At 36.4% G+C, this 25324-nt stretch overlaps 1 protein-coding gene across 5 annotated transcripts in view; it reads right to left on the bottom strand.

Annotated features, from left to right (window-relative positions):
- The window catches only part of CDK13 (cyclin dependent kinase 13), a 122858-nt gene that overhangs the window by 75039 nt on the left and 22495 nt on the right, over nucleotides 1–25324 (bottom strand). For all 5 annotated transcript variants that reach the window (XM_025291397.2, XM_025291395.2, XM_006058829.3 and 2 more), the window contains exons 2-5: nucleotides 13326–13985; nucleotides 7878–8048; nucleotides 6346–6485; nucleotides 4298–4468 (exon numbers count right to left, since the gene is read on the bottom strand). In XM_025291397.2, coding sequence (XP_025147182.2) covers nucleotides 4298–4468; nucleotides 6346–6485; nucleotides 7878–8048; nucleotides 13326–13985 — 1142 coding nt within the window. The remainder of the gene's footprint in view (nucleotides 1–4297; nucleotides 4469–6345; nucleotides 6486–7877; nucleotides 8049–13325; nucleotides 13986–25324) is intronic.

Below are 25324 nucleotides of genomic sequence, written 5' to 3' on the forward strand. Positions count from 1 at the left end.
TTCATATAACTGTAAAACAAAAAGTCTCCTCTAATCAGAGAATTATAACCTGCATTAAAAATTTTAATTGAACATTATTAAATTCATTCAGAAAGTATTCTGTAAATTCATAATCCTCAGTTGAAAGAAGAAAATAACAAAGCAAAGCTTTTGCTGCAACATAATTCATAGCTTAGTTGACGTTATGAACAGGAAGTATGCACACAAGAGTACTAAAATTGAAACAAGTAATTGCATCCCACCACAGAAACTAAAGATCTAGAGGTATAGGAAATGTTTTCTTATACCTCACATTAAAAATAAAAAGACTATAAAAGACAAAAAGTTCAAAGATTCCCTCAAAGATAATCAAAAAGAAACGGAATTGCTTAAAGATGAAAAAAGAATTAGGAAAAAAATTCAGAATTAGTCTCTCCTGCATTCCCTCAGTTAATTCAGAAAAAGCTCCTTTAGCCTCTATGTGATTCTGCACAAAAATATACCCACAGTGAAACCACTTAATGTTGTTTTCTTAAGGACACTGTGGTGGAAAGTGGGAAGACCGGCCACGTAGTTCAGTCGTTCAGCTGTGTCCAACATTTTGCAACCCAATGGATTGTAGCACGCCAGGCTTCCCTGTCCATCACCAACTCCTGAAGCCTTCTCAAACTCATGTCCATTGAGTCGGTGATGCCGTCCAACCATCTCATCCTCTGTCATCCCCTTCTCCTCCCGCCTTCAATCTTTCCCAGCATCAGGGTCTTTTCTAATGAGTCAGCTCTTTGCATCAGGTGGCCAAAGCACTAGAGCTTCAGTTTCAACATCAGTCCTTCCAAAGAATACCTGGACTGATTTCCTTTAGGATGGACTGGTTTGATCTTCTTGCAGTCCAAAGGACTCTCAAGAGTTCAATATCACAGTTTAAAAGCATCAATTCTTCGGCATTCAGCTTTCTTTATGGTCCAATTCTCAACATCCATACATGACTACTGGAAAAATCATAGCTTTGACTAAATGGACCTTTGTCTGCAAAATAATGTCTCTGCTTTTAAATATGACATCTAGGTTGGCCATAGCTTTTCTTCCAAGGAACCAGCATCTTTTAATTTCATGGCTGCAGTCACCATCTGCAATGATTTTGGAGCCCAAGAAAATAGTCTGTTGCTGTATCCATTGTTTCCCCAAGTATCTGCCATGAAGTGATGGGACTGGATGTCAGAATCTTCAATTTTTTAAATGTTGAGCTTTAAGCCAGCTTTTTCACGCTCCCCTTTCATTTTCATCAAGAGGCTCTTTACTCTTTGCTTTCTATCATAAGGCCAGGTAAGGCCTCACTAAACAACACTCAGGTAGAGACCTAGAGAATGAGAAACTAGCCTTCAAACCGTGTGTGTGTGTGTGTGTGTGTGTGTGAGCAAATGTGTGTGTGTTGGGGTCGGAGAGGTATTTGCCAGTGTAAAGAAAGGCTGCAGGGCAAAGAAGTACACTGGCCTATCTGACCAAACAAGCAATGTGACTTGAGTTTGGTGAGCAATCAGAAAAACTGATTTGGGCTGGGTTTGGGAAAATAAACAAGGATGTGATCCACAGATCAGAAAAAATATGAAGTCCAGGATACATTACAGGAAAAGTACTATATTAACTTGGCTATAGTACAAGATTAATAAAAAACAAAATTTGTCAACACCCTCATTCATAAAATCTTAATTCTCACTACATAGTAAGAGAAATATTTCCCTTTAAAGGATGAAGAAATAACAGGCTCAGAAGGGCTAAAGACCTTCTTAAAAAGCTAAGTCTCTAATCTCAGATATTCCAACCAAAGTCAAACAGGTCTCCTTTCTACTACACTGTAAGAAATAATGAAAACTAACATGAAAAAGGCAATCTGGGTTGAAAGTCAGGCTAAGAAATTAGCTTTATTATGGGGAAAAAACTAATGAAAGTGATGTCGATTAAAAAGATGATTCTGATAATCTCCATAAGAAATACAGACTACTTTCAAACATAGGTTCCTTCCTAAGAAATGGTTACTACATATAACATCAATCATGTTTATACTTTGGTCCCTAGAAGAATAAGATGGTGGATGTGAATAGCTGTGGACGGGAGGAGGCTAAGAATCATGCTCAATCAGAACATACCTACTTTAACCTATTTTATACCAGATTTAGTTTGAAAACAAATTCTACTCTTTGAAAACCATTTATCAGGGTGTCAATCTTGGTTTCAAAATCTTACTCTGAAGATCTAAAACCTATTGGAGGGACAGCATTTCTTTTACCCATCATATATCCTGTAACAACTACTTTTTAACTACTTCAAAAAGCACGCTAGTGTCTTTTCAGCTCTTTTTGCTAAAAGTCAACCATATACTACTATAGTTTACCAAAAAGAAATTTCAGGTTAAAATTTTTGCCTCCACACTTTTAGAAATAATATATATGCCTGCCATAAACTTTACTTGTAAGTTGAGGCATTTTAACATTAAAATTGTAAGGTAAATATATTCTAACACTGCTACTATAAACTGCTTCTCAATCACTAAAAAATAAAGACTAAAAATTATATAGCATATAGATATGCTAGATAGCATATTAAAAAGCAGAGATATTACTTTGCCAACAAAGGTCCATCTAGACAAGGCTATGGTTTTTCCAGTGGTCATGTATGGTTGTGAGAGTTGGACTGTGAAGAAAGCTGAGCGCCAAAGAACAGATGCTTTTGAACTATGGTGTTGGAGAAGACTCTTGAGAGCCCCTTGGACTGCAAGGAGATCCAACCAGTCCATTCTAAAGGAGATCAGTCCTGGGTGTTCATTGGAAGGACTGATGCTGAGGCTGAAACTCCAGTACTTTGGCCACCTCATGCAAAGAGTTGACTCACTGGAAAAAACCCTGATGCCGGGAAGGATTGGGGGCAGGAGGAGTAGGGGACAACAGAGGATGGGATGGCTGGATGGCATCACTGACTCGATGAACTTGAGTTTGGGTGAACTCCGGGAGTTGGTGATGGACAGGGAGGCCTGGCGTGCTGCAATTCATGGGGTCGCAAAGAGTCGGACACGACTAAGTGACTGAACTAACTAAAAATTATATATTGAGCCCCCCCAAAGCAAATATTACTAGTGAATGCTTTACGTGTAATACTGGTACTAAGTATGCTTTGACGTTTACTTAGGTGACTCGAAAACCAATAAGGTAATACGTGTAAAATAATTCAACACAGCTATTTTTAAAATAGAGTTTGACAACCAAACTGAAAAATGGCAGAAGACATAAATAGACATTTCTCCAAAGAAGACATATAGGTGGCCAACAGTCACATGAAAAGATGCTCAACATCTCTAATTACTAGAGAGAGCAAATCAAAACTACCATGAGGTACCTACCTCATACCAGTTCAAAATGACCAGCATTAAAAAGTCTACAAATAACTTGCTAGAGAGGGTGTGGAGGAAAAGGTTGTCCTGCTCTGTTGGTGGGAATATAAATTGGTACAGACACTATGGAAGATAGTATGGAGGTTCCTCAGAAAAGTAAAATAGAGTTACCCTATGATCCAGCAATCTGATTCCTGGGTATATATCCAGACAAAACTACAATTCAGAAAGATACGTGCACCCCAATGTTTACAGCAGCACTATTTACAACAGCCAAGACATGGGAACAACACAAATGTCCACTGACAGATGAATAGAAAAGAAGATGTGGTATATATACATACCACTCAGACATAGAAAAGAATGAAATAATGCCATTTACAGCAACATGGATGGACCTAGAGATGATCATACTAAGTGAAGTCATACAAAGACAAATATCATATGGTATCATTTACATGTAGATCTAAAATGTGACACAGTAAACTTACCTACAGAACAAAACAGACTCACAGACATAGAAAATAGACTTGTGGTTGCCAAGGAGGAGGGGAGATGGGGGACAGAAAGATTGGGAATTTGGGATTATCAGATGCGAACTATTATAAATACAATGGATAAACAACAAGGTCCTACTATATACCACAAGGAACTATAGTCAATATTCTGTTTATCATCACATGAAATTCATATCAGAATATGGAAAAGAACATATATAAATGTAAAACTGAATCACTTGTCTATACAGCACAAATTATTATAACACTGTAAATCAACTATAATTCAATGAAATAAATTTTTAGAAAAAATTTACTGTTTGATATTAAGGCAATGGTTTTACTGTACCTAATAAATACTTAAATAATCCATACCAAAATATATAAATTAGCAACATCATGAATATACAGAGCTGATTATATAAATATGCACACATACCTTTATCCTTCTTAAAGTCCAAAGCATCTTCTTTATCGGTCACTATTTCCTTCATATTGATAATACTCTGGTGGGTAAGCTGCCGGAGAATTTTAATTTCTCGAATTGCTGTAATAGGAAACCCTTCCTTTTCATTATCCAGGCGCACTTTTTTTAAGGCTACCATTTCTCCTATTAGAAAAGTAAATAAAATCAGGTTACCAACTAACAAAACCAAATAACATTTTAAACTTTTATTTTTTTCTTTTTGGCTGCACCAGGCAGTTCATGGGAATCTTAGTTCCCCAACCAAGGATCAAACCTATGCCCCTGCAGAGGAAGCTTGGAGTCTTAACCACCGGACCACCAGGGAATCCCCCCATTTTTAATTCATAATTTCAGTTCCTACCTCTTGAAATTACAACCCACAAAATATATTTTGGTTTCCAATATACCAAATTATAAATTTATGGTTCAGAAAGTCTCTGGTTAAATAAATTATGGGGTATTTATCAAACTACAGAATACTATATAACTGTTAAAAAGGATACAGTAGGTCCAAATGTATTGTTATTTTATGATAAGATGCATAAATGAAAAAAGCAAGATAATGAGGGTTGATACATTACACTGCCATTTTTTTTTTTAAATGAAGAGGGAACACTAAATATACACCTAATTTGCTTATACATATATAAAATCTCTCTAAACAGATGCAAAAACTCTGGACATTAAACAGAGAAGAAGATATGCTCATATATATTAACTTGTCCAAAGATGCACAGTTATCTAGTACTGAAACTGGGATTCAAAATCTGGTTTAGCTGTCTCCAAACTATGTGCTCTTCCCTCAACACTAAATGATTTCATAATTTACATACAACTAAGTTTTTAACAGATAATCTAAGTATTGAAGTGTTAGTCACTCAGTCATGTCCGACTCTTTGCAACCACACAGACTGTAGCCCGCCAGGCTCCTCTGTCCATGGGATTCTCCAGGCAAGAATACCAGAGTGGGCAGCCATTTCTTTTGCCAGGGGATCTTTCCAATAGGGACTGAATCCCAGGTCTCCCGCTTGCAAGTGGATTCTTTACTATCTGAGCTACCAAAGAAGCCTGGTGTGTGTACTGAAACACACACACAGAAATCCTATTTTAAGAGAAAATTCACTGTAACAAGTTTGTTCATTCCACTTCTTTGTAGGAAAAAAGAAGAATTCAGTACTTATAAATTTTCCAAAGGAAGCACATTTTTATTTTTAATCATTAAAACTTAGGTGATTCTTTTAAACAGAACTCTAAAATACAGTATGATTCCTTGCTTTATAATTCAATTTCTTTTGATAATGCAGAATCATCTTTATAAACATTACTTTATTGCTGCATGCTATAATTGACTTCAAAGTTTCTATGCATAAGGTAGTCTCCCTTATACTAAGTGGCCTCAAACATCTATACTATTTTATATATTGGTTTATGTCAACAAGGAACTATAAATAAAAATTAAATACTGGTTCTAAGCACTATTTATTAGTAAAATATATGATGACCTCTAACATAATTACTTTTTCCTCTGCTCCAAGACTTTTAAAACTTTCTCTCAGGTGACTCATTACAATCTGAAAGACTACACTGCTAAATCTGGCCCCAAATAAAGGATAATTTCTACAGAAAAATAACTTGGGGGGGGGGGGGTGCAAAACACAGGTGTCACATAAGTCTTAATAGAACAAAATTTACTAATTAAGGTCAAGGTACTTTCCACCTGATTACTAACAACGTAAAATTTTACTGACCAAAAAAATCTAAATCCCCCCATATTACACAACACAAATACTAAAAAAAAAAAAAAAAAATTTTAAACATATATATGTATACACCTTGTTACCTGAACTCATATCTTAACGTTAGTCTATATATAAAATGAAACCAAAAACAAGATGAAACAAGAGCATGATAAATTCAAGTTTAACTTTTTCCTGAAATTTCCTCAAGTTATACATTAGAAGAGAAACACGAATTAAGTACATTCCATAGACCCAAAGATCCAAAATACTTGGCATTCTTACCAGTGTCTTTATCCCTGGCCTTGTAAACTTGTCCATAGGTGCCTTCTCCAATAATTCCGATGATATCAAATTTATCCACGCAGCGTTTTCCCCAGTCAATATCTTTCTCTTTGATTTCACCAAAGCGAGGCCCACATATTCTATCAAATATAGTTCTGAAGTTTTTATATACAATCAAGCAAACTGAATAAACTATTTAATACTCAGTATCCACCCTCCACCCAATTTTAAATCTTTTATTTCCCCTCACCCTTGTATATTAGTGATCATCTAAGACAAGTAACACTATGAGTTGGTACTATAAATCATCATGAAAGTCAAGTTATTATTTCTGCATACTGACTTTCCCTCTGTAGACTAACAGAATAGGCAAGAGAAGTAAAGTGTTTATGAAGGACTTTCAGAAATACAATGTAATTTTTCAGTGAGTGGACCAAAGCAACACCAGTCCAAAGAGTCAAAGCTCTCTAATCAACCACCAGAGTGTTTTCTTTTTCATTCACTGACAACAAATCTATACGTACTTGCTTTCAAAAGTCAAGTTTAAAAATACGAAAATTACCACAGATCTAACTATAAAGCATATTAACATATAAAGCATATTGAGACTTATGGCTCAATAAAACTATCTTAAAAACAGAAGCACCAGAAAGACTTCAGTCAAGAGAATATAGAAATATTAATATAATCATCCCTTAAGAATCCACACTTTTTAAAAAGTGTGCATTATGTATACAACAAATATTTGACACTCATCAAGAAGATATGTAACTCCGTAGTATTTTAATATTCTGGCAGGTAATAGAATTTAAGTAATTAAGCTACAATACTCAAGGAGAGACTATTTTAAAAGTTTCCTAGCTTTCTACTCTACACTAGAAAATCACTTCATATTCTTATACTAGACACTACCTGAAACAGTAATTCTAAAATCAGATCTAACTCATAGGCTTACTCACACTTTTCTTTGGTTAAGTTAAAAAAAAAAAAAAAAAAGGAATCGTTCTCTTCTCCTTAAATGACGAACAGGTTACAAGGGAAAGAGTTATCTCTAGGCACTTACTTGAAGCTAATTTAGGATACAGATTTCAAACCTTCTTCCACTCCACCTCTTGCAAAATGAAGAATATTATTAGTTATGGGAGCAAATGGAGCTAAAAGGAAAGGAAAACATAGCAGCTCGCCCATTTCTAATTTTGTTTGGGCTCACTGAATGCTGACTTCCACCTTGCCCAATTTCAATATTTCTGTCATTTAAATATATTAATTATAGAAGTTTTCTTCAACACATATAATATCCCAAGAAATCAATACATTACAAACTGAGAAAAAATTGTGGTTTTATTAGTCACTTTGAGTAAGAACTCAGGCAATTATGAAAAAAATTTCCAAAGCTCCAATAAAATTTATTCATATACTTAAGCTGAAAAAATACATTTTTAAAGTCTTAATTTTATATTTTATAATTTTTTTTCTGATGATACAGAATCATCTCTGGCCAATTTAAGAGCAGGTAGAAAGCAAGCACATACTTAGGCCTCCTTTTATTATGTAACTGTGTTGCTGTTTTCTTTTCCTCTGGACTCTTTGAGAGATCATCTCCTCCTGGTAGCTCAGGGGGCAGTGGTAAATCAGCAAGTAGACATCGCAGTTTCTTTTCTACTTCTTTTTTAACCGCTTTTACTGAAATATTTCCTCGCAAGCTAAAAAGGAATCACGAATAAACAAAGAATTTATTTCACTGAGAAATAAAAATACATTTATGAAATATGCAATGGCAAAAGAGTAGTTTACTTTCCAGCTATATTCAACTGCAAAATACAAAATTTAGGAATAAAAATGATACAGAATTATATTTAAAGAAATGGAAAACTAAGAAAAATATGGAATTCAGTTACTAATAATGTATGAATATTGGTTCATTAATTTTAACAAATGTACCATACTAAAAACACTGTTAGATGTTAATAATGAAACCGAGTGCAAGGTATATGGTAACCCTCTGTAATATCACTGTAAATTTTTGTAAATACTAAAACTGTTCTTTAAAAATGTTTCTTTTTTAATGATACAGAATTACTATAAAACTATAAATTAAAACTTAAAGTCAAGTAGTCATGCTTTACAGGAAAATTCATTAGTTTTAAAGCATTTGGTTTGATTCTGGTAGAGAGAGAAAGAGCCATTTTGTTGTAAGAAATAAACCACATGCTATTGTTTATCTTGCCTATTTAAATAACCACAGGGAACTAATTTAGGGCTTCCCAGGTAGGTCAGTAGAAAAGAATCCACCTGCCAATGCAGAAGATGCAAGAGACCTAGGTTTGATCCATGGGTCAGGAAGATCCCCTGGAATAGTAAATGGCAACCCACTCCAGTATTCCTGCCTGGAAAATTCCATACACAAAGGAACCTGGAGGGCTACAGTCCATAGGGTGGCAAAGAGTCACACAGGCCTGAGCACGCACACAAAGAACTGATTTAGCTTCATCCCTTTTCCAAATAAATTTTTCTTGAATTGGACAATGATTCTTTTTTTAAAAGTTTTTTTAAGATTCTAGTTTATCAGAATTACAGTTGAAAATTAAGCTCAGTTTTATACTTTTTATGAATATATTAAGGGCTCTGATTTTTTTAAGTCTATGTTAACCTGGTAATTATTTTAAACCTCCCAGACATTACAAATATGACACGTTGAAAGAGAATCTTAAAATGATAATAAAATTTGGACTTCACATACTTCCATTTTATATATATAATTTTATTTATTTATTTTTGGTTGTGCTGGGTCTTTGTTGCTGCATGCAGTTTTCTCTAATTGCGGCAAGCGGGGGCTACCCTGTTGTTGCGGTCCACAGGCTTCTCATTGCAGTGGCTTCTCTGATTGCAGAGCACAGACTCTAAGGTGCTCAGGCTCAGCAGCTGCAGCTCCCAGGCATAGAGCACAGGCTCCACAGTTGTGGCACACAGGCTCAGCTGCTCTGTAGCATGCAGGATTTTCCCTATCAGCGATTGAACACTGTCTCCTGCACTGGCAGGTGGATTCTTTACCACTGAGCCAGTACAGAAGCCTTACTTCATATACTTTCATGACAGTATGACTCCCAGAATTTAAAAAATCTAGTGAAACTAAACTGCTGTAGTCAGAAATTACTACTGATGTTAACAATTTGTCATTTTACTTAATTATCACTTCTCCTACTTACGTTGAACATTAATATTATTGTACAATAAATATATGGATCTTTTAATACCATCTGATAAAAACTATCAATAAAATTATGACTTTTCTTCACAACCCCAAGTTATTTACTAGAAGGTAACCCTCTAATCGGGAAAACAAGCTCAAAAGGAAATTGGATTGCAGTTTTATTTCTATAGTAGTGGTGTCATGCAACCTACTTTTCAATTTTAATGTCCCACCATTTAACAAATATTCACGGTACATGTCCATGTGCTAGGTGTTACATAAAACACTACAGTTTAACAAGAGAAAAAAATTCACAAAAACATTAAGATTGAGTTCTTCTCAGAAAGCAGCTTTCAGTCTTTTGGAAGACATCAGTAAGCAGCAGGATATAGTACTACACACACTGATTTCCAGAGTAATATTGTACTAAAGGGTAGCCAACTCAAGACTGAAAGACAGTAAAAGCTTTTTTCTAGAAAAGGTATCACTTGAACTGTCTGAAAATAAATCTATTTAAAATAATTTATTTAGAGAACTGTAGTCTCTAACTCGTAATTAGACTTCAGTCAAAAATTTGCTTGTACAAAAACAATTCAACATGAGGGAGGAGAGCAGAAGTCTTATTTTACTTACAATTTAGCATGTAAAAGACTGCCTATATTCAAATACATCATTATATGAACTATTAAATTCAGCAAGGCTCCAAGACTTAAGAGAAATGAAATATTACTTCCCAAGAATAACACTATATAATTTAAAATATATTAGCACTGAATACTTGCAATAACCAAATAGGATATGTAATGATTTTTTTTTTGTTTCCATATACTACAGTAACAAAAAACAATAAAATGCCTTAACAAGAAATGTATAAGATCAAGAGAAGAAAATTAAAACATGATTGATAAACATAAAACTAGACAAGAATGAAGAAAGAAACGATGTTTTCATATGGGAAGTTCCAATTCTGTACAGCTGTCAGTCTCCAAATTAATCACTGCATTTAATCAAGTCCCAAACAAAAAATCAAGCAAGAGAAACCAAATGATTCAAAATTTATCTAAGAATAAAGAAAAAAATGCCAACACTGGGCCAAAATTCATTCACAGCAGCATTGAAGTTGAGGCTGAAGGTTGGGTTGTTCACTAAGCAGTCATTTACTCCATCCCTTCACTTTTACATTACCTGCCTGTGTCTAATTTTTATATATGGCACCAGAAATCAGTGATAGAGAGTATTCAATAAATGATGTTAGCAACAACTGATCTATTAGTCCACAAGGTGGTGGACGAGAGTGGACAATCAGACCGTGTCTTTCTCCCACATATAATAAACAGAAACAAATATCCGTGAGATGTGAATCAACCTTTAAAAACTTTTTAAACCTGTAAGTTTTAATGGAAAAATGACAGATCCAAATACATTCAAAATGGAAAACATTCACACAGCCAAAACAAGTTAAGTCTTAAAGACAAGCAACACACTCTGACAGGCACAGATCAAGATCCTAACATAAGGGGTACCTATAAATCAATTTAAAAAATAATAATAATCTTAAGGAAAAGTCAGCATAAGACCTGAACAAGCAATTCACTGGAAAAAATAAATAGCCAACAAATGTTCAGAAAGATGCTATATCTCAATAATCAGAAAAAGGCAAAATTAATCACATATTTTAAAGATTTTCAATATTTCAAAATTGGCAATATTTAGTGATACTGAAAACATTTTATATATTTGGCTACATAAATTGACACACAATCCTACTAAGACACAATTTGGCAGTTTCTATCAAATCTTTAAATGTGGATATTTGACCACATAACTATCCACATAAATTGCTCATATGTACATAAAATATTAATGTATAAGGAGTGTTTAATAGCAAACAATTATAAATCTAAATATCCATTAATCAACAGCAGAATAATTAATAAGAAAGTGATGCATCCACTTCCATGTGTTGGAATACTGAATCTCTCTCTACCAACATGGAAAGATCTCCAATACATTAAATTTCAAAAGAAGAGAGGAAGAATATTATTATAACTGGTATGATCCTCATTTTTTAAAAAAGATGATTAGATGTATATGTATAGTTAACAGTCCATCTTATGATTTCAGAGAGAAATAGATTCCAGGGCTGGGAGAGAAACAAAGTTCAAAGTGAGTCTTTTTTGGATGGGAAGCAAGACTGCACTCCAAAATAAAAGGGGTCATATCAAAAGGACAAAGAAGTTAGCTTAAAGGAGCTCTCACTGGCCAAATTTCAGACAATCATATTTGGAACAACAAAAAGAAGAGTGGCTGTAACTGGTGTTAAATCAATTTTTGGCCACATATGTCAGTAGTAGTACTTAAGAGTCTTAAAAAAGTTCTATATCCTTGAAACATACAAAAACATTCAAAGCAAAAAAGAGCAGAGACACAATAAAAAAAGAAAACAGCAAAGAAGGAGAGTCAAAAAAAATTTTAATGACCAAGTATGGAATGTGCCACCATCTTATTAAAAACAGATGCACAAAGAATACCCTTCTTAATAAGCAGTCACCACCTGGGCACATATCCTGAATTCTTACCAGTAAAATTTACCCCTATAGCACATATGAAGAGTAAAGTAGAGAATAACTAGTCTCACTGGTCCAGAATCACTAGATTCTCGGCAACAGGCTTATCTTCTTACTGATGAAGTGACTCAGTTCTGGACTCATGCCTCTCTGTGCTGGGCAACCTATTCCAGGACTCATCAAAACTATAAATCATTACTGTTATGTCCCTTCAGTGTTCCTAACAAAAACAGTCAAACCTGCAAATATCACAATTAGAAATAGAATAACTAGATAACACCGGATTAAACTGGATGAGGTCCCTTCAGCAACATTTCTGATTGTACTAAAAATACAAAAGGGCATGAAATTATAATTTATTTTTGTTTAAATTACAAAATTTTCATAAAGCTAGCCAAAGTGAGTGCTTGAAAGACCTGCCCACATGGCATTTTTATCAACTTGTTTTCAAATTCCCTAAAGATGCCAGCTAGAAAAATTGCCCATATAGTTGTTTTTTAACAAAAAGGGGAGTAGGAGTTATAATTTCTTCATAAAAATAAAAATGAAAAAGGTCAAGTCAATAGGCAAATCACACGCAGCATCAAGTTTCCATCCGAGCACAATTTGAGAAACATTCTTAGAACTGCGTTTACATTTAGTCATTCTTACCTTCATCCTCTTTAAAATGTTTCAAAATAAAGTACTAGCTACACCCCCAACAACAGAAATTTATAAATAATTTAAAGGAAAGTATTAATACATTATGACATTTCTGTAACATGTAATTAATCTCTAGTTGCAAAAAATTAAGTCAATAAAAAACTAAAAAACCATATATTCATAAAAGGACCTTTATAAGGTCAGTGAAAACACTTAGAAATAAGCAAGATAATATGATATTATCACCCAGGACAGATTCTATTATAAAATGTCCTGTCTCTGATAACATCAAAGAATATCAGCGAAAGAAATTACTGACATTTCTAATTTCCAAACTCAAACTGAAACATACATTATATCCATGACAATGGCAATTTTTACCTGGAATTCTTAGCATAAGCTATAATTTTTTCATCCTACAAGCAATGTGCTTCATTTTAAGTTGTATACCATAAAGAAAATTAATTCACTTACTAAACAGTCTTTCATTAAGTTTCTTGAGGGAGGGGTCAAATAATCTGTCATTTCAAACTGAGATTTCCGTTTCTTTAACCAGTCACAACAAACTTTTTTGCACTTACCTATCGGCATCTTTATCTTCAGGCAGCATGGGAGGCAAAGGTAAGGGTGGTAAGGTAGAGGTCACTAAAGCCACATGTTGCTCCTTCTCCTTGGCTCCTATGCTTGGTGTAAGTGGTTTCGTTTTCTCTTTAAGAGATACTGGTTCCTCCTTTGTAGCAGCAGATTTACTCTCCTTTCCAACTACAACTGCTTTCTTGGTGGCTTTATCTACAATCAAATTATTATCCACTTTTGTTACCTGAAGAGGTGGCTTTGTTTTTGCCTTGTCATTTTTTAAAGTTCCACTGCTTGAGGGAGAAGGTGCATGCTCAGTTTTAAGTTTCTTCACATCCTTCACATGGTTGGTTTGTGATGCACTGGCACCAGTTTCTGTGTTCCCCTTGGTAGGTGTAGAAGTGCTGGCAGCTTTGGCAGCTTTGGCAGCAGCCTCAGCAGCCTTGGCTGCTTCTGCGGCCTTAGCGGCCTCCGCAGCTCGTGCTGCCTCTGCAGCTCGTGCTTTCTTATTCTTGTTCAATTCAGCTGCCAGGCTACTCTTCAGAGTTAGTGTGCTAGGAGAAATGCTAGAATGACGACTTCTGGATCTAGACAATCTATGCCTGCTACGGGATCTTGAATGCCTAGATGAATACGGGCTTCTGCTTCGTGATTTGGCAGACCGTCTGGTGGAAAATAATTAAGATTTAGTCAGTAATTCAGAAAAGTTCAATTTGCAATATACAAAACTGCTAACTTGAGTCTGTAAATTAAATAGAAAGTATTTAATTTCAAAATCACAATATAGTTTTTGTGAGAGAATTTTTAAAAAAGCAAAAAGTGCTTTTAAGTAAAATATCATCTAGTGGCTATACATTTCCTGAAAACAGAGTGAATGCTTGATTCTGGTCTGGCCTACTAATGCTCAAAGGTAAAGCTGGATGAAAGCTGGATGAGAAGAAATACAGTAAGAATTAGGAGGAAAAAATATGAAAATACAATCACTGCTGTCTCAAGAAAATAGAAGCAGTCACTAAGGATACATCAATGGTAGACGTGGGAGAGTGAAGTCTGACCAGTCTTTTACCAGGGAGATAATTTCTGCATCTCAAAAGCACTTCATCCATAAGTTTAGAAGCAAGCAGGGCTCTGTCTACACCAAGAATGAAAAGAGTGAAACCTCTCATTTGACAGTAAGTGAAAAAAGTCTAAATCCTGGGAACTACTGAACAATGACTGTTCCCTTCTCAAAAATCACTGAAGTAAAGAAAAAGTCACTCCGTCGTATCCAACTCTTTGCAACACCATGGACTATACGGACCATGGAATTCTGCAGGCCAAAACACTGGAATGGGTAGCCTTTCCCTTCTCCAGGGGTTCTTCCCAACCTAGGGATCAAACCCAGGTCTTTCACATTGCAGTCGGATTCTTTACCAACTGAACCACAGGGAAGCCCAAGAAACTGAAGTGAGTAGCATATCCCTTCTCCAGCAGATCTTCCCAACCCAGGAATCAAACCGGGGGTCTCCTGCATTGCAGGTGGATTCTTTAAAACTGAGCTAACAGGGAAGCCCCCAAAATCACTGGGAAACACAAATACTAATGTATATTCAAAAGTATGGTGGCAATCAAAGTTCTTATGAAACAAATGCAGCACGGCAACAAGAGAAATAAAGCTGAGCTTTTCAAATTCACACCTTATCAAAACTTCTAAAAAATACAAGACAAAGGCACTACTGGAGTACCTTGTTATGGCTCACTTAATGACCACATCAACCCCAGTAAAGTATCTGCAGTTTAGAGGTAAGAAATTGAATCCAAAAGTTTACCTTAAGTCAGTCCCCCCTCTGATTAGTAGTTTTCCTGGTTATTATCTTACTGCCATTACCCCATCCCTCCAATATTCCTCTGCCCCACTCTGCACCGAAAGGAAGCAGACCTGAACAGCACCTCCTCTGTTCCAGTGCTGTCCATCACTGGCAGAGAAAAGCTGGATTACTTCTTTCCAATTCCCTCCTTCTTACTGGTCATATTTTCTGACAGATGCTGTGTCCCTTTATCACTCATGGCTCCTATCAGGTACCCACTTCTTCACAGCTCTCACCAGGCTCTAATGACACTATGCCTTTCTTGCCCTTTCAAGCTTCCCTCTGTAACCAGTGAAAACACATCCTTTGTCGTTTTCGTACTCCATCCCTATCCCTGTACTCCTCCTGAACCATCTGAGCTGGATTCTGTCATCTTCTAGAACCCAACTGGCATGCGAGGTATTAAAACCAGACCTTTTGATTCTGAACTAGGTAAAGTCACATTCAACACATTAACACACTACTGCTCAACATTCAGAAAACTAAGATCATGGCATCCGGTCCCATAACTTCAGGGCAAATAGATGTGGAAACAGTGGCTGACTTTATTTTGGGGGGCTCCAAAATCACTGCGGATGGTGATTGTAGCCATGAAATTAAAAGACGCTTACTCCTTGGAAGGAAAGTAATGACCAACCTAGAATGCATATTCAAAAGCAGAGACATTACTTTGCCAACAAAGGTCCGTCTAGTCAAGGTTAACATTTTTCCAGTGGTCATGTATGGATGTGAGAGTTGGGACTATAAAGAAAGCTGAGCACCGAAGAATTGATGCTTTTGAACTGTGGTGTTGGAGAAGACTCTTGAGAGTCCCTTGGACTGCAAGGAGATCCAACCAGTCCATCCTAAAGGAGATCAGTCCTGGGTGTTCATTGGAAGGGCTGATGTTAAAGCTGAAACTCCAATACTTTGGCCATCTGATGCAAAGAACTAACTCATTTGAAAAGACCCTGATGCTGGCAAAGATTGAGGGCAGGAGGAGAAGCGGACGACAAAGGATGAGATGGTTGGATGGCATCACTGACTCAATGGACATGGGTTTGGGTGGACTCCGGGAGTTGGTGATGGACTGGGAGGCCTGGCGTGCTGCAGTTCATGGGGTTGCAAAGAGTCAGACATGACTGAGTGACTAAACTGAACTGATGGAGACAGTTGTTACTGAAATCAAAATATTGGGATTCAGTAAAAAAAGCAAAGAAACTCCTAAGAACCTATAATTAAAATGGGAAGAGAAAAAGGAAGAACTGGAAATTTTTGTTTATAACTGGCATTCATGTTATTATATAATATGTAATATATATTATGCAATACATTTTACAATTCAAGTATGAAGACAAATAATGGTTAGATTTAGGATAAACTCAACACAAATTCAACTTATCCCTCGTTCTTTTAGAAACATTTCAAAATGTACAGAGGGCCAATTAGTGTTCAGTGCTGAGCTAGTGTTTCAAACTCTATACTTTCAGGTAAAAGGGAATATTGGTTTAGAAAACACTTTAACACTTTGTTATGGTTAAATACTAATATACATCAGTCATTAAAATCATAAATGAGCTTATAACTATTTATGGAAATGAGGGAAGATATATGCATCTGAATGCAGAGTTCCAAACAATAGCAAGGAGAGATAAGAAAGCCTTCCTCAGCGATCAATGCAAAGAAATAGAGGAAAACAACAGAATGGAAAGACTAGAGATCTCTTCAGAAAATTAGAGATACCAAGGGAACATTTCATGCAAAGATGGGCTCGATAAAGGACAGAAATGGTATGGACCTAACAGAAGCAGAAGATATTAAGAAGAGGTGGCAAGAATACACAGAAGAACTGTTCAAAAAAGATCTTCACGACCCAGATAATCACGATAGTGTGATCACTCACCTAGAGCCAGATATCCTGGAATGTAAAGTCAGGTGGGCCTTAGAAAGCATTGCTACAAACAAAGCTAGTGGAGATGATGGAATTCCAGTTGAGCTATTTCAAATCCTGAAAGATGATGCTGTGAAAGTGCTGCACTCAATATGCCAGCAAATTTGGAAAACTCAGCAGTGGCCACAGGACTGGAAAAGATCACTTTTCATTCCAATCCCAAAAAAGAGCAATGCCAAAGAACCCTCAAACTACTGCACAACTGTACTCATCTCACACACTAGTAAAGTAATGCTCAAAATTCTCCAAGCCAGGCTTCAGCAATACGTGAACTGTGAACTTCCAGAGAGGAACCAAAGATCAAATTGCCAACATCCGCTGGATCATGGAAAAAGGAAGAGAGTGCCAGAAAAACATCTATTTCTGCTTTATTGACTATGCCAAAGCCTTTGACTGTGTGGATCATAATAAACTATGGAAAATTCTGAAAGAGATGGGAATACCAGACCACCTGACCTGCCTCTTGAGAAACCTATATGCAGGTCACGAAGCAACACTTAGAACTGGACATGGAACAACAGACTGGTTCCAAATCGGAAAAGGAGTACGTCAAGGCTGTATATTGTCACCCTGCTTATTTAACTTCTATGCAGAGTACATCATGAGAAATGCTGGGCTGGAAGAAACACAAGCTGGAATCAAGATTGCCGGGAGAAATATCATAACCTCAGATATGCAGATGACACCACCCTTATGGCAGAAAGTGAAGAGGAACTAAAAAGCCTCTTGATGAAAGTCAAAGAGGAGAGTGAAAAAGTTGGCTTAAAGCTCAACATTCAGAAAACTAAGATCATGGCATCTGGTCCCATCACTTCATGGGAAATATATGGGGAAACAGTGGAAACAGTGTCAGATTTTTATTTTGGGGGGCTCCAAAATGACTGCAGATGGTGATTGCAGCCATGAAATTAAAAGACGCTTACTCCTTGGAAGGAAAGTTATGACCAACCTAGACAGCATATTAAAAAGCAGAGACATTACTTTGCCAACAAAGGTCCATCTAGTCAAGGCTATGGTTTTTCCAGTGGTCATGTATGGATGTGAGAGTTGGACTGTGACGAAAGCTAAGCTCCGAAGAATTGATGCTTTTGAACTGTGTTGTTGGAGAAGACTCTTGAGAGTCCCTTGAACTGCAAGGAGATCCAACCAGTCCATTCTAAAGGAAATCAGTCCTCAGTGTTCATTGGAAGGACGATGCTGAACTCTGAAACTCCAATACTTTGGCCACCTCATGAGAAGAGTTGACTCATTGGAAAAGACCCTGATGCCGGGAGGGATTGGGGGCAGGAGGAGAAGGGGACAACAGAGGATGAGATAGCTGGATGGCACCACCAACTCGATGGACATGAGTTTGAGTGAACTCCGGGAATTGGTGATGGGCAGAGAGGCCTGGCGTGCTGCAACTCATGGGGTCACAGTCGGACATGACTGAGCAACTGAACTGAAATGAACGGAACTGAAACTTTACTTAAGGAAACAAAGATAAAATCCCAACACAAGTAACTCCTCTAGCATATCGATTAGTCTCTTCTGCCAAGAATCTGTATAATGAAATTATCGGAAAGACAAAAAATGTTTGATTTATAAAAATCGTATTTCAGAAAAGATGTTTTTATGGTATTGGATCTCTGTACCAAATGAAGTTCTTCTAGACACACTCTCCCTTCTTATCCAATTCTATATTGCTTCAAAGTTTTCTTAACTTTTGCAATTTTCTATCCTAGTAAACTTGTATCCTCTAAGATGTTTCATATTTGGTAATAAGTATCAATTATGTATTTACTGTTTATGTGCATGCATGCTAAGTCTCTTCAGTTGTGTCTGACATTTTGTGATCCCATGGACTGTAGCCCACCAGGCACCTCTGTCCATGGGATTCTCCAGACAAGAATACTGGAGTGGGTTGCCATGCCCTCCTCCAGGGGATTTCCCGACCCAGGGATGGAACCTTCGTCTCCTTCACTGCAGGCAGATTCTTTATCACTGAACCATCGAGGGAAAGCCTCACTGTTTATAACAACACATTTGGGGAATCTAAAAATAAATAAAAACACAAAACTCAAGTTTAGGTCTTTTTTTTTTTACTGATGATCTAATACTTCAGTCAAAGTAAAGAGGCTGAGAGAGAAGTGGCTCAATATAAAGTGGATTGAATTAGAGAAGTAAGATGATATAATGAATTATATCACGTTACAAAAAGAACTTAAATGATGATAGCAATTCCATGTTTTACAAATATGATTTTTCTTTTTAAAAATGTTTTTTCTAATTTTTTGCACTGTAAAATTTACAGTGAACACACATTAGCTGTTTCTTGTTTGCTTTTAATGTTTTATAAGAGCTTACAGAATCTCTTTAGGCTTTCCAAATTCATACAACACAAAGCAGAACTAGGATTAAAAAAAAAAAAAAACCAACTGGTTAGTGCTCACTGTTAACTAAATTAGAGTTTCTTAAAGAGCATGGTGTACTGTTCACTTCACTATGTCACCCAATCTTTCCAAGACTCTAGGTCTTCTGAAATTGTATGTAATTAGCAAAGAATGATTCTTTAAAAACTTTTACCGTAATAATATGAAATCCTTCATTACATAAAATACAGAACAGCAGTATCCAAAAGAACTTTCTGGGATGGTGGAAATGGTCTAGACATTTGATGTCTATTAGAGCAGTAACTATTCACAATATCGAAAGCAAAAGTCACTCAGTCGTGTCCGATTCTTTGTGACCCCATGGAATAGTTCATGTAATTCTCCAAGCCAGAATACTGGAGTGGGTTGTTCCCTTCTCTCGGGGATCTTCCCAACCCAGGGATCAAACCCAGGTCTCCCGCATTGCAGGGGGATTCTTTTCCAGCTGGCTGAGCCACCAGGGAAGCCCAAGAATACTGGAGTGGGTAGCCCACCCCTTCTCCAGCGGATCTTTCTGACCCAGGAATTGAACGGGCATCTCCTGAATTACAGACAGATTCTTTACCAGCTGAGCTACCAGGGAAGAACCCATTCACAATATTATTTTGGCCTAATTTTACATGCTAGTAGCTTATTTTACATGCTAGTAGCTACGTCCATTCAAAAACTTGTCTCTAAGCCCCCTAAAAAGGTATGAAATGCTTCCCATTCAAGAATGGTTCAACATATACGTGAATTAATAAATGTGATACATCATATTAATAAAGGATAAAAATCATGTGTTTGATAAAACTCAACATCCCTTTATTATAAAAATTAAACATTATGGTTACTGGGTGAAAGGGAGGGGGGACAGATAAATTGGGAGGCTGGGATTCCCACATACATGCTATTATATATAAAATACATAACAAATAAGGACTATATAGCACAGAAAACTCTATTTAATATTCTACAATAACCTACATGAGAAAAGAATGGAAAAAGAGTAGATACACATATATGTATAACTAACTGATTTTGTTGTAGAGCAGAGAGTAACACAGCAGTGTAAATCAACTATACTCCAGTAAAAACTTTTAAAAATAAAATAAAAACTAAACAGACTGGACACAGAGGGACATACCTCAACATAATAAAGGCCATATATGACAAACCCACAAATAACATTATACTCAACAGTGAAAAGCTGAAAACTTTTCCTCTAAGATCAGGAACAAAATAAAGATACCCATTCGTACCACTTTCAACCAACATAGTATTAGAAGTCCTAGTCCGAGCAACTGGGCAAGAAAAAGAAATAAAAGGCATCAAAATAAGAAAGGAAAAAGTTAAACTGTCTTGTTTGCAGACAACGTGATCTTATAGACAGAAAAACCTTTAAAGACCCCACCAAAAACCTGTCAGAATATTAAGTTCAGGAAAGGTGGATCCCATCATGGATCACTGCCTTGTTGTGGTGAAGGGGCCTGCATAACTCAATGAAGCAATGAGCCATGCCATGCAGGGTAGACGGGTCACAGTGAGAGATCTAACAAAACTTGATCCACTGTAGAAGGAAATGGCAAACCACTCCAGTATTCTTGCCATGAGAACTCCATAAACAGTATAAAAAGGCACAAAGATATGACACCAAAAGATGAACCATGCCCCCCACCCAGGTTAGAAGGTGTCCAAAATGCTACTGGGGAAGAGTGGAGGACAATTACTAATTACTCCAGAAAGAATGAAGCGGCTGGGTGAAAGCAGAAATGATCCTCAGTTGTGAATGTGTCTGGTGGTGAAAGTAAAATCCGATGCTGTAAAGAACAATACTGCATAGGAACCTTGAAGGTTAGGTCCATGAATCAAGATAAATTGGACGTGGTCAAGCAGGAAATGGCAAGAATAAACATTGACATACCATCACCAATTCAATGGAGATGAACTTGGGCAAACTCCAGGAAATAGTGAGGGACAGGGAGCCCTAATGTGCTGCAGTCCATGGGGTTGCAAAGAGTTGGACACGACTTAGTGACTGAACAACAACAACCAAGTTGCAGGATACAAAATCTGTATTAAAAAAAAAAAAATCAGTTGTCCTTCTACACACTAACAATGAACTATTAGAAAAACTAAGTAAGAAAACAATCCCTTTTAAATAGCATCAAAAAGAATGAACCAATCAGGAATAAATTTAACCAAGGAGATGAAAGAAATTTAAAAAGAAATAAATGGAAACGTCTGTGCTCATGGACTGGAAGAATTATTAAATCATCCATACTCCTCAAAGTAGTCTACAAATTCAATGCAACCCCCATTAAAATTCCAATGGCATTTTTCACAAAAATTGGGAAAAAAATACTAAAATTCATATGGAACCACAAAAGACCCTGAATAGCACAAACATTCTTGAAAAAGAAGAACAGAGCTGGAGACATCAACTTTCTGATTTCAAACTATATTACAAAGTTACAGTAATCAAAATAATTGATTATTGTATTGGTAATTGTATTGACATAAAAACAGAGATTCAGACTAACAGCACAAAATGGAGAGTCCAGAAATAAACCCTTGCATATATATGGCTAATTAATTTTCTACAAAGGAGTCAAGAATACACAACGAAGAAAGAATGATCTCTTCAATAAATGGTGTGGGAAAACTAGATGACCATATGCAAAAAAATAAAACTGGACCTTTATTTTATACCACACACAAAAATCAACTCAAAATGGATAGAGACTTGAAGATAAGATCTGAAACCATAAAATTCCTAGAAGAAAAATAGGGGGTAAACTCCTTGATATTGGTCTTGGCAATGGTTTATCAAAAGCAAAAACAAACACATGGGACTACATCAAAATTATGCATAGTATAACTTATGTATAACAATCTTACATTTCTTATGCACAACAAAAGTTGTGCATAGCAAAGGAAACCATCAACAAAACAAAAAGTCAACCTATAAAGCATGGGAAAAAATGTTCTTGATAAGGGGTTTATATACAAAATACATAAGGAACTCATACAACTCAAGAGAGCAAAAAAATCAAATAACCCAATTTAAAAGTGGGCAAAACGGACTTCCTGGCAGTCCAGTGGTTAAGTCTGCATGCTTCCATAGCAGGGAGTGCAGACTTGATCCCTGGTCAGGGAACTAAGATCCAACATGCCACTCTGCGCAGCCAAATAATTAATTATAAAAAGCATTTGTTTAAAAAAATGTGGGCAAAGGACTTGAAGAGATTTTGCAACACATCCAAAGGTGCTTAGTATCACTAATCATCAAGAAAACACAATTCAAAACCACAATGAGAAGGTATCACACATCTGCTTGAATGTCTATAACCAGAAAGGTGAAAAACACTGAATGCTGGTGAGAATGTAGAGAAAAGGGAACCTCAGAACACTGATGGTAGGAATGCAAACTGATACAACCACCACAGAAATCATGGAAGCACATCTAGAAGTCAAAAATACAACTACCAGCAATCCACTTCTGTGTATATTCAAAGGAAATGAAACCCCTACCTCAAGAGGTATCTGTACAGACATACCCAAAGCACCACAAAAAGCAAATTTACAATAAAGCAAGTCACACAAATGTTTTGGTTTCCCAGTGCATATAAAAGCTATGTTATACTATACTGTTGTCTATTAAGTGTGCAATAGCATTATTTCTAAAACAAATACATACCTCAATTTTAAAAATTACTGTTGTTGGTACCTCAACATAATAAAGGCCATGTACAACAAAACCAAGCAAACATTCTTCTCAATGGTGAAAAACTGAAACCATTCCCTCTAAGATGAGGAACAACACAAGGGTGACCACTCTCTCTACTATTATTCAACAGTTTTGGAAGTCCTACCCAAGCAATTAGAGGAGAAAAAGAAATAAAAGGCATCCAGGTTGGAAAAGAAGTAAAACTCTCACTGTCTGCAGATAACATGATACTATACATAGAAAGCCCTAAAGATACCACCAGAAAATTACTAAGAGCTAATCAATGAATTTAGTAAAGGTAGAGGACACAAAACTAATACACAGAAATCCCTTGCATTCCTATATGCTAACAACGAAAAAGCAAAAAGAGAAATTAAGGAAACAATCCCATTCACTACTGCAAACAAAAAGGATAAAATACCTAGGAATAAACCTATGTAAGGAGACAAAAGACCTGTATGCAAAAAACGGTAAGACACTGATGATAAAAGAAATCAAAGATGACAAAAACAAACGGAGGGACATACCATGTTCTTGAATTGGAAGAATCAACATTGTGAAAATGACTACCCAAAGCAATCTACAAATTCAATGCAATCCCTATAAAATTACCAATGGTATTTCCATAGAAATAGAACAAAAGATTTTTACAATTTGTATGGAAACACAAAAGACCCTGAATAGCGAAAGCAATTATGACAAAGAAAAACAACCGTCCTGACTTCACACCATACTACAAAGCTACAGTCATCAAGACAGTATGGTACTGGCACAAAAAACAGAAATACAGATCAATGTAACAAGAAAGCAAGCCCAGAGATAAACCAACATATCTATGGGCACCTTATCCTTGACAAAGGAGGCAAGAATATACAATGGAGAAAAAACAATGGAGCTCTTCAGTAAGTGGTGCTAGGAAAACTGGACAGCTATGTGTAAAAACATGAAATTAGAACACTTCCTAACACCATACACAAAAATAAATTCAAAATGGATTAAAGACCTAAATGTAAGGCCAGAAACTATAAAACTCGAAGAGGAAAACATAGGCAGAACACTCTTTGACATAAATCACAGCAAGATCCTCTGACCCACCTTCTATAGTAATGAAAACAGAAACAAAAACAAACAAGGCCTAACTAAACTTAGGAGCTTTTTGCACAGCAAAGGAAACTAAACACGATGAAAAGACAACTCTCAGAATGGGAGAAAAAACTGCAAATGAAACAATTAACAAAGGATTAATCTCCAAATTATGCATGTGACTCATGCAACTCAATATCAGAAAAACAACCCAATGAAGAAACAGGGAGAAGACCTCAACAGACATTTCTCCAAAGACAACATACAGGTGGCCGATAAACACATGAAAAAATCCTCAACATTGCTAATTATTAGAGAAATGTAAATCAAAACTACAATGAGGAGTCACCTCACAAATCTACAAACAATATATTCTGGAGAGGATGTGGAGAAAAGGGAACCCTCCTGCACTGCTGGTGGAAAAGTAAAATGATACAGCCACTATGGAGATTCCTTAAAATTATGAAACTACTATGTGACCCAGCAATCCCACTACTGGGCATGTACCCTGAAAAAAACACAATTCAAAAAGACACATGTACCCCCAGTGTTTACTGCAGCACTACTTATAAGAGCCAGGACACAGAAGCAACCTAGATGTCCGCTGACGGATGACTGGACAAAGCTGTGGTACGTATCTACAATGGAATGTTACTGGGCCATGACAAGGAACAATTGTGAGTCAGTTGAACTGAGGTGGATGAACCTAAAGCCTGTTATACAGGGTGAAGTTAAGACAGAAAGAGAAAAACAAATATTGTATATTAACAGATACATATGGAATCTGGAAAAATGGTATTGACGAACCTATTCGCAGGGTAGGAATAGAGACACAGGCATAGAAAACAGACTAGTGGACGCAGCAAGGGAAGGAGAGGGTGAGATGAACTGAGAGAAAAGCACTGAAGCACTGACATATACGCACTACCACGCACGAAACAGACAACTGGTGGGAAGCTGCTGTGTAACACAGGGAGCTCAGCCCAGAGCTCCATGATGACCTAGAGGGGTGGGACGGGGGCAG

Source organism: Bubalus bubalis, chromosome 8, assembly GCF_019923935.1.
Source record: "Bubalus bubalis isolate 160015118507 breed Murrah chromosome 8, NDDB_SH_1, whole genome shotgun sequence".
NCBI classification, from domain to species: Eukaryota; Metazoa; Chordata; class Mammalia; order Artiodactyla; family Bovidae; genus Bubalus; species Bubalus bubalis.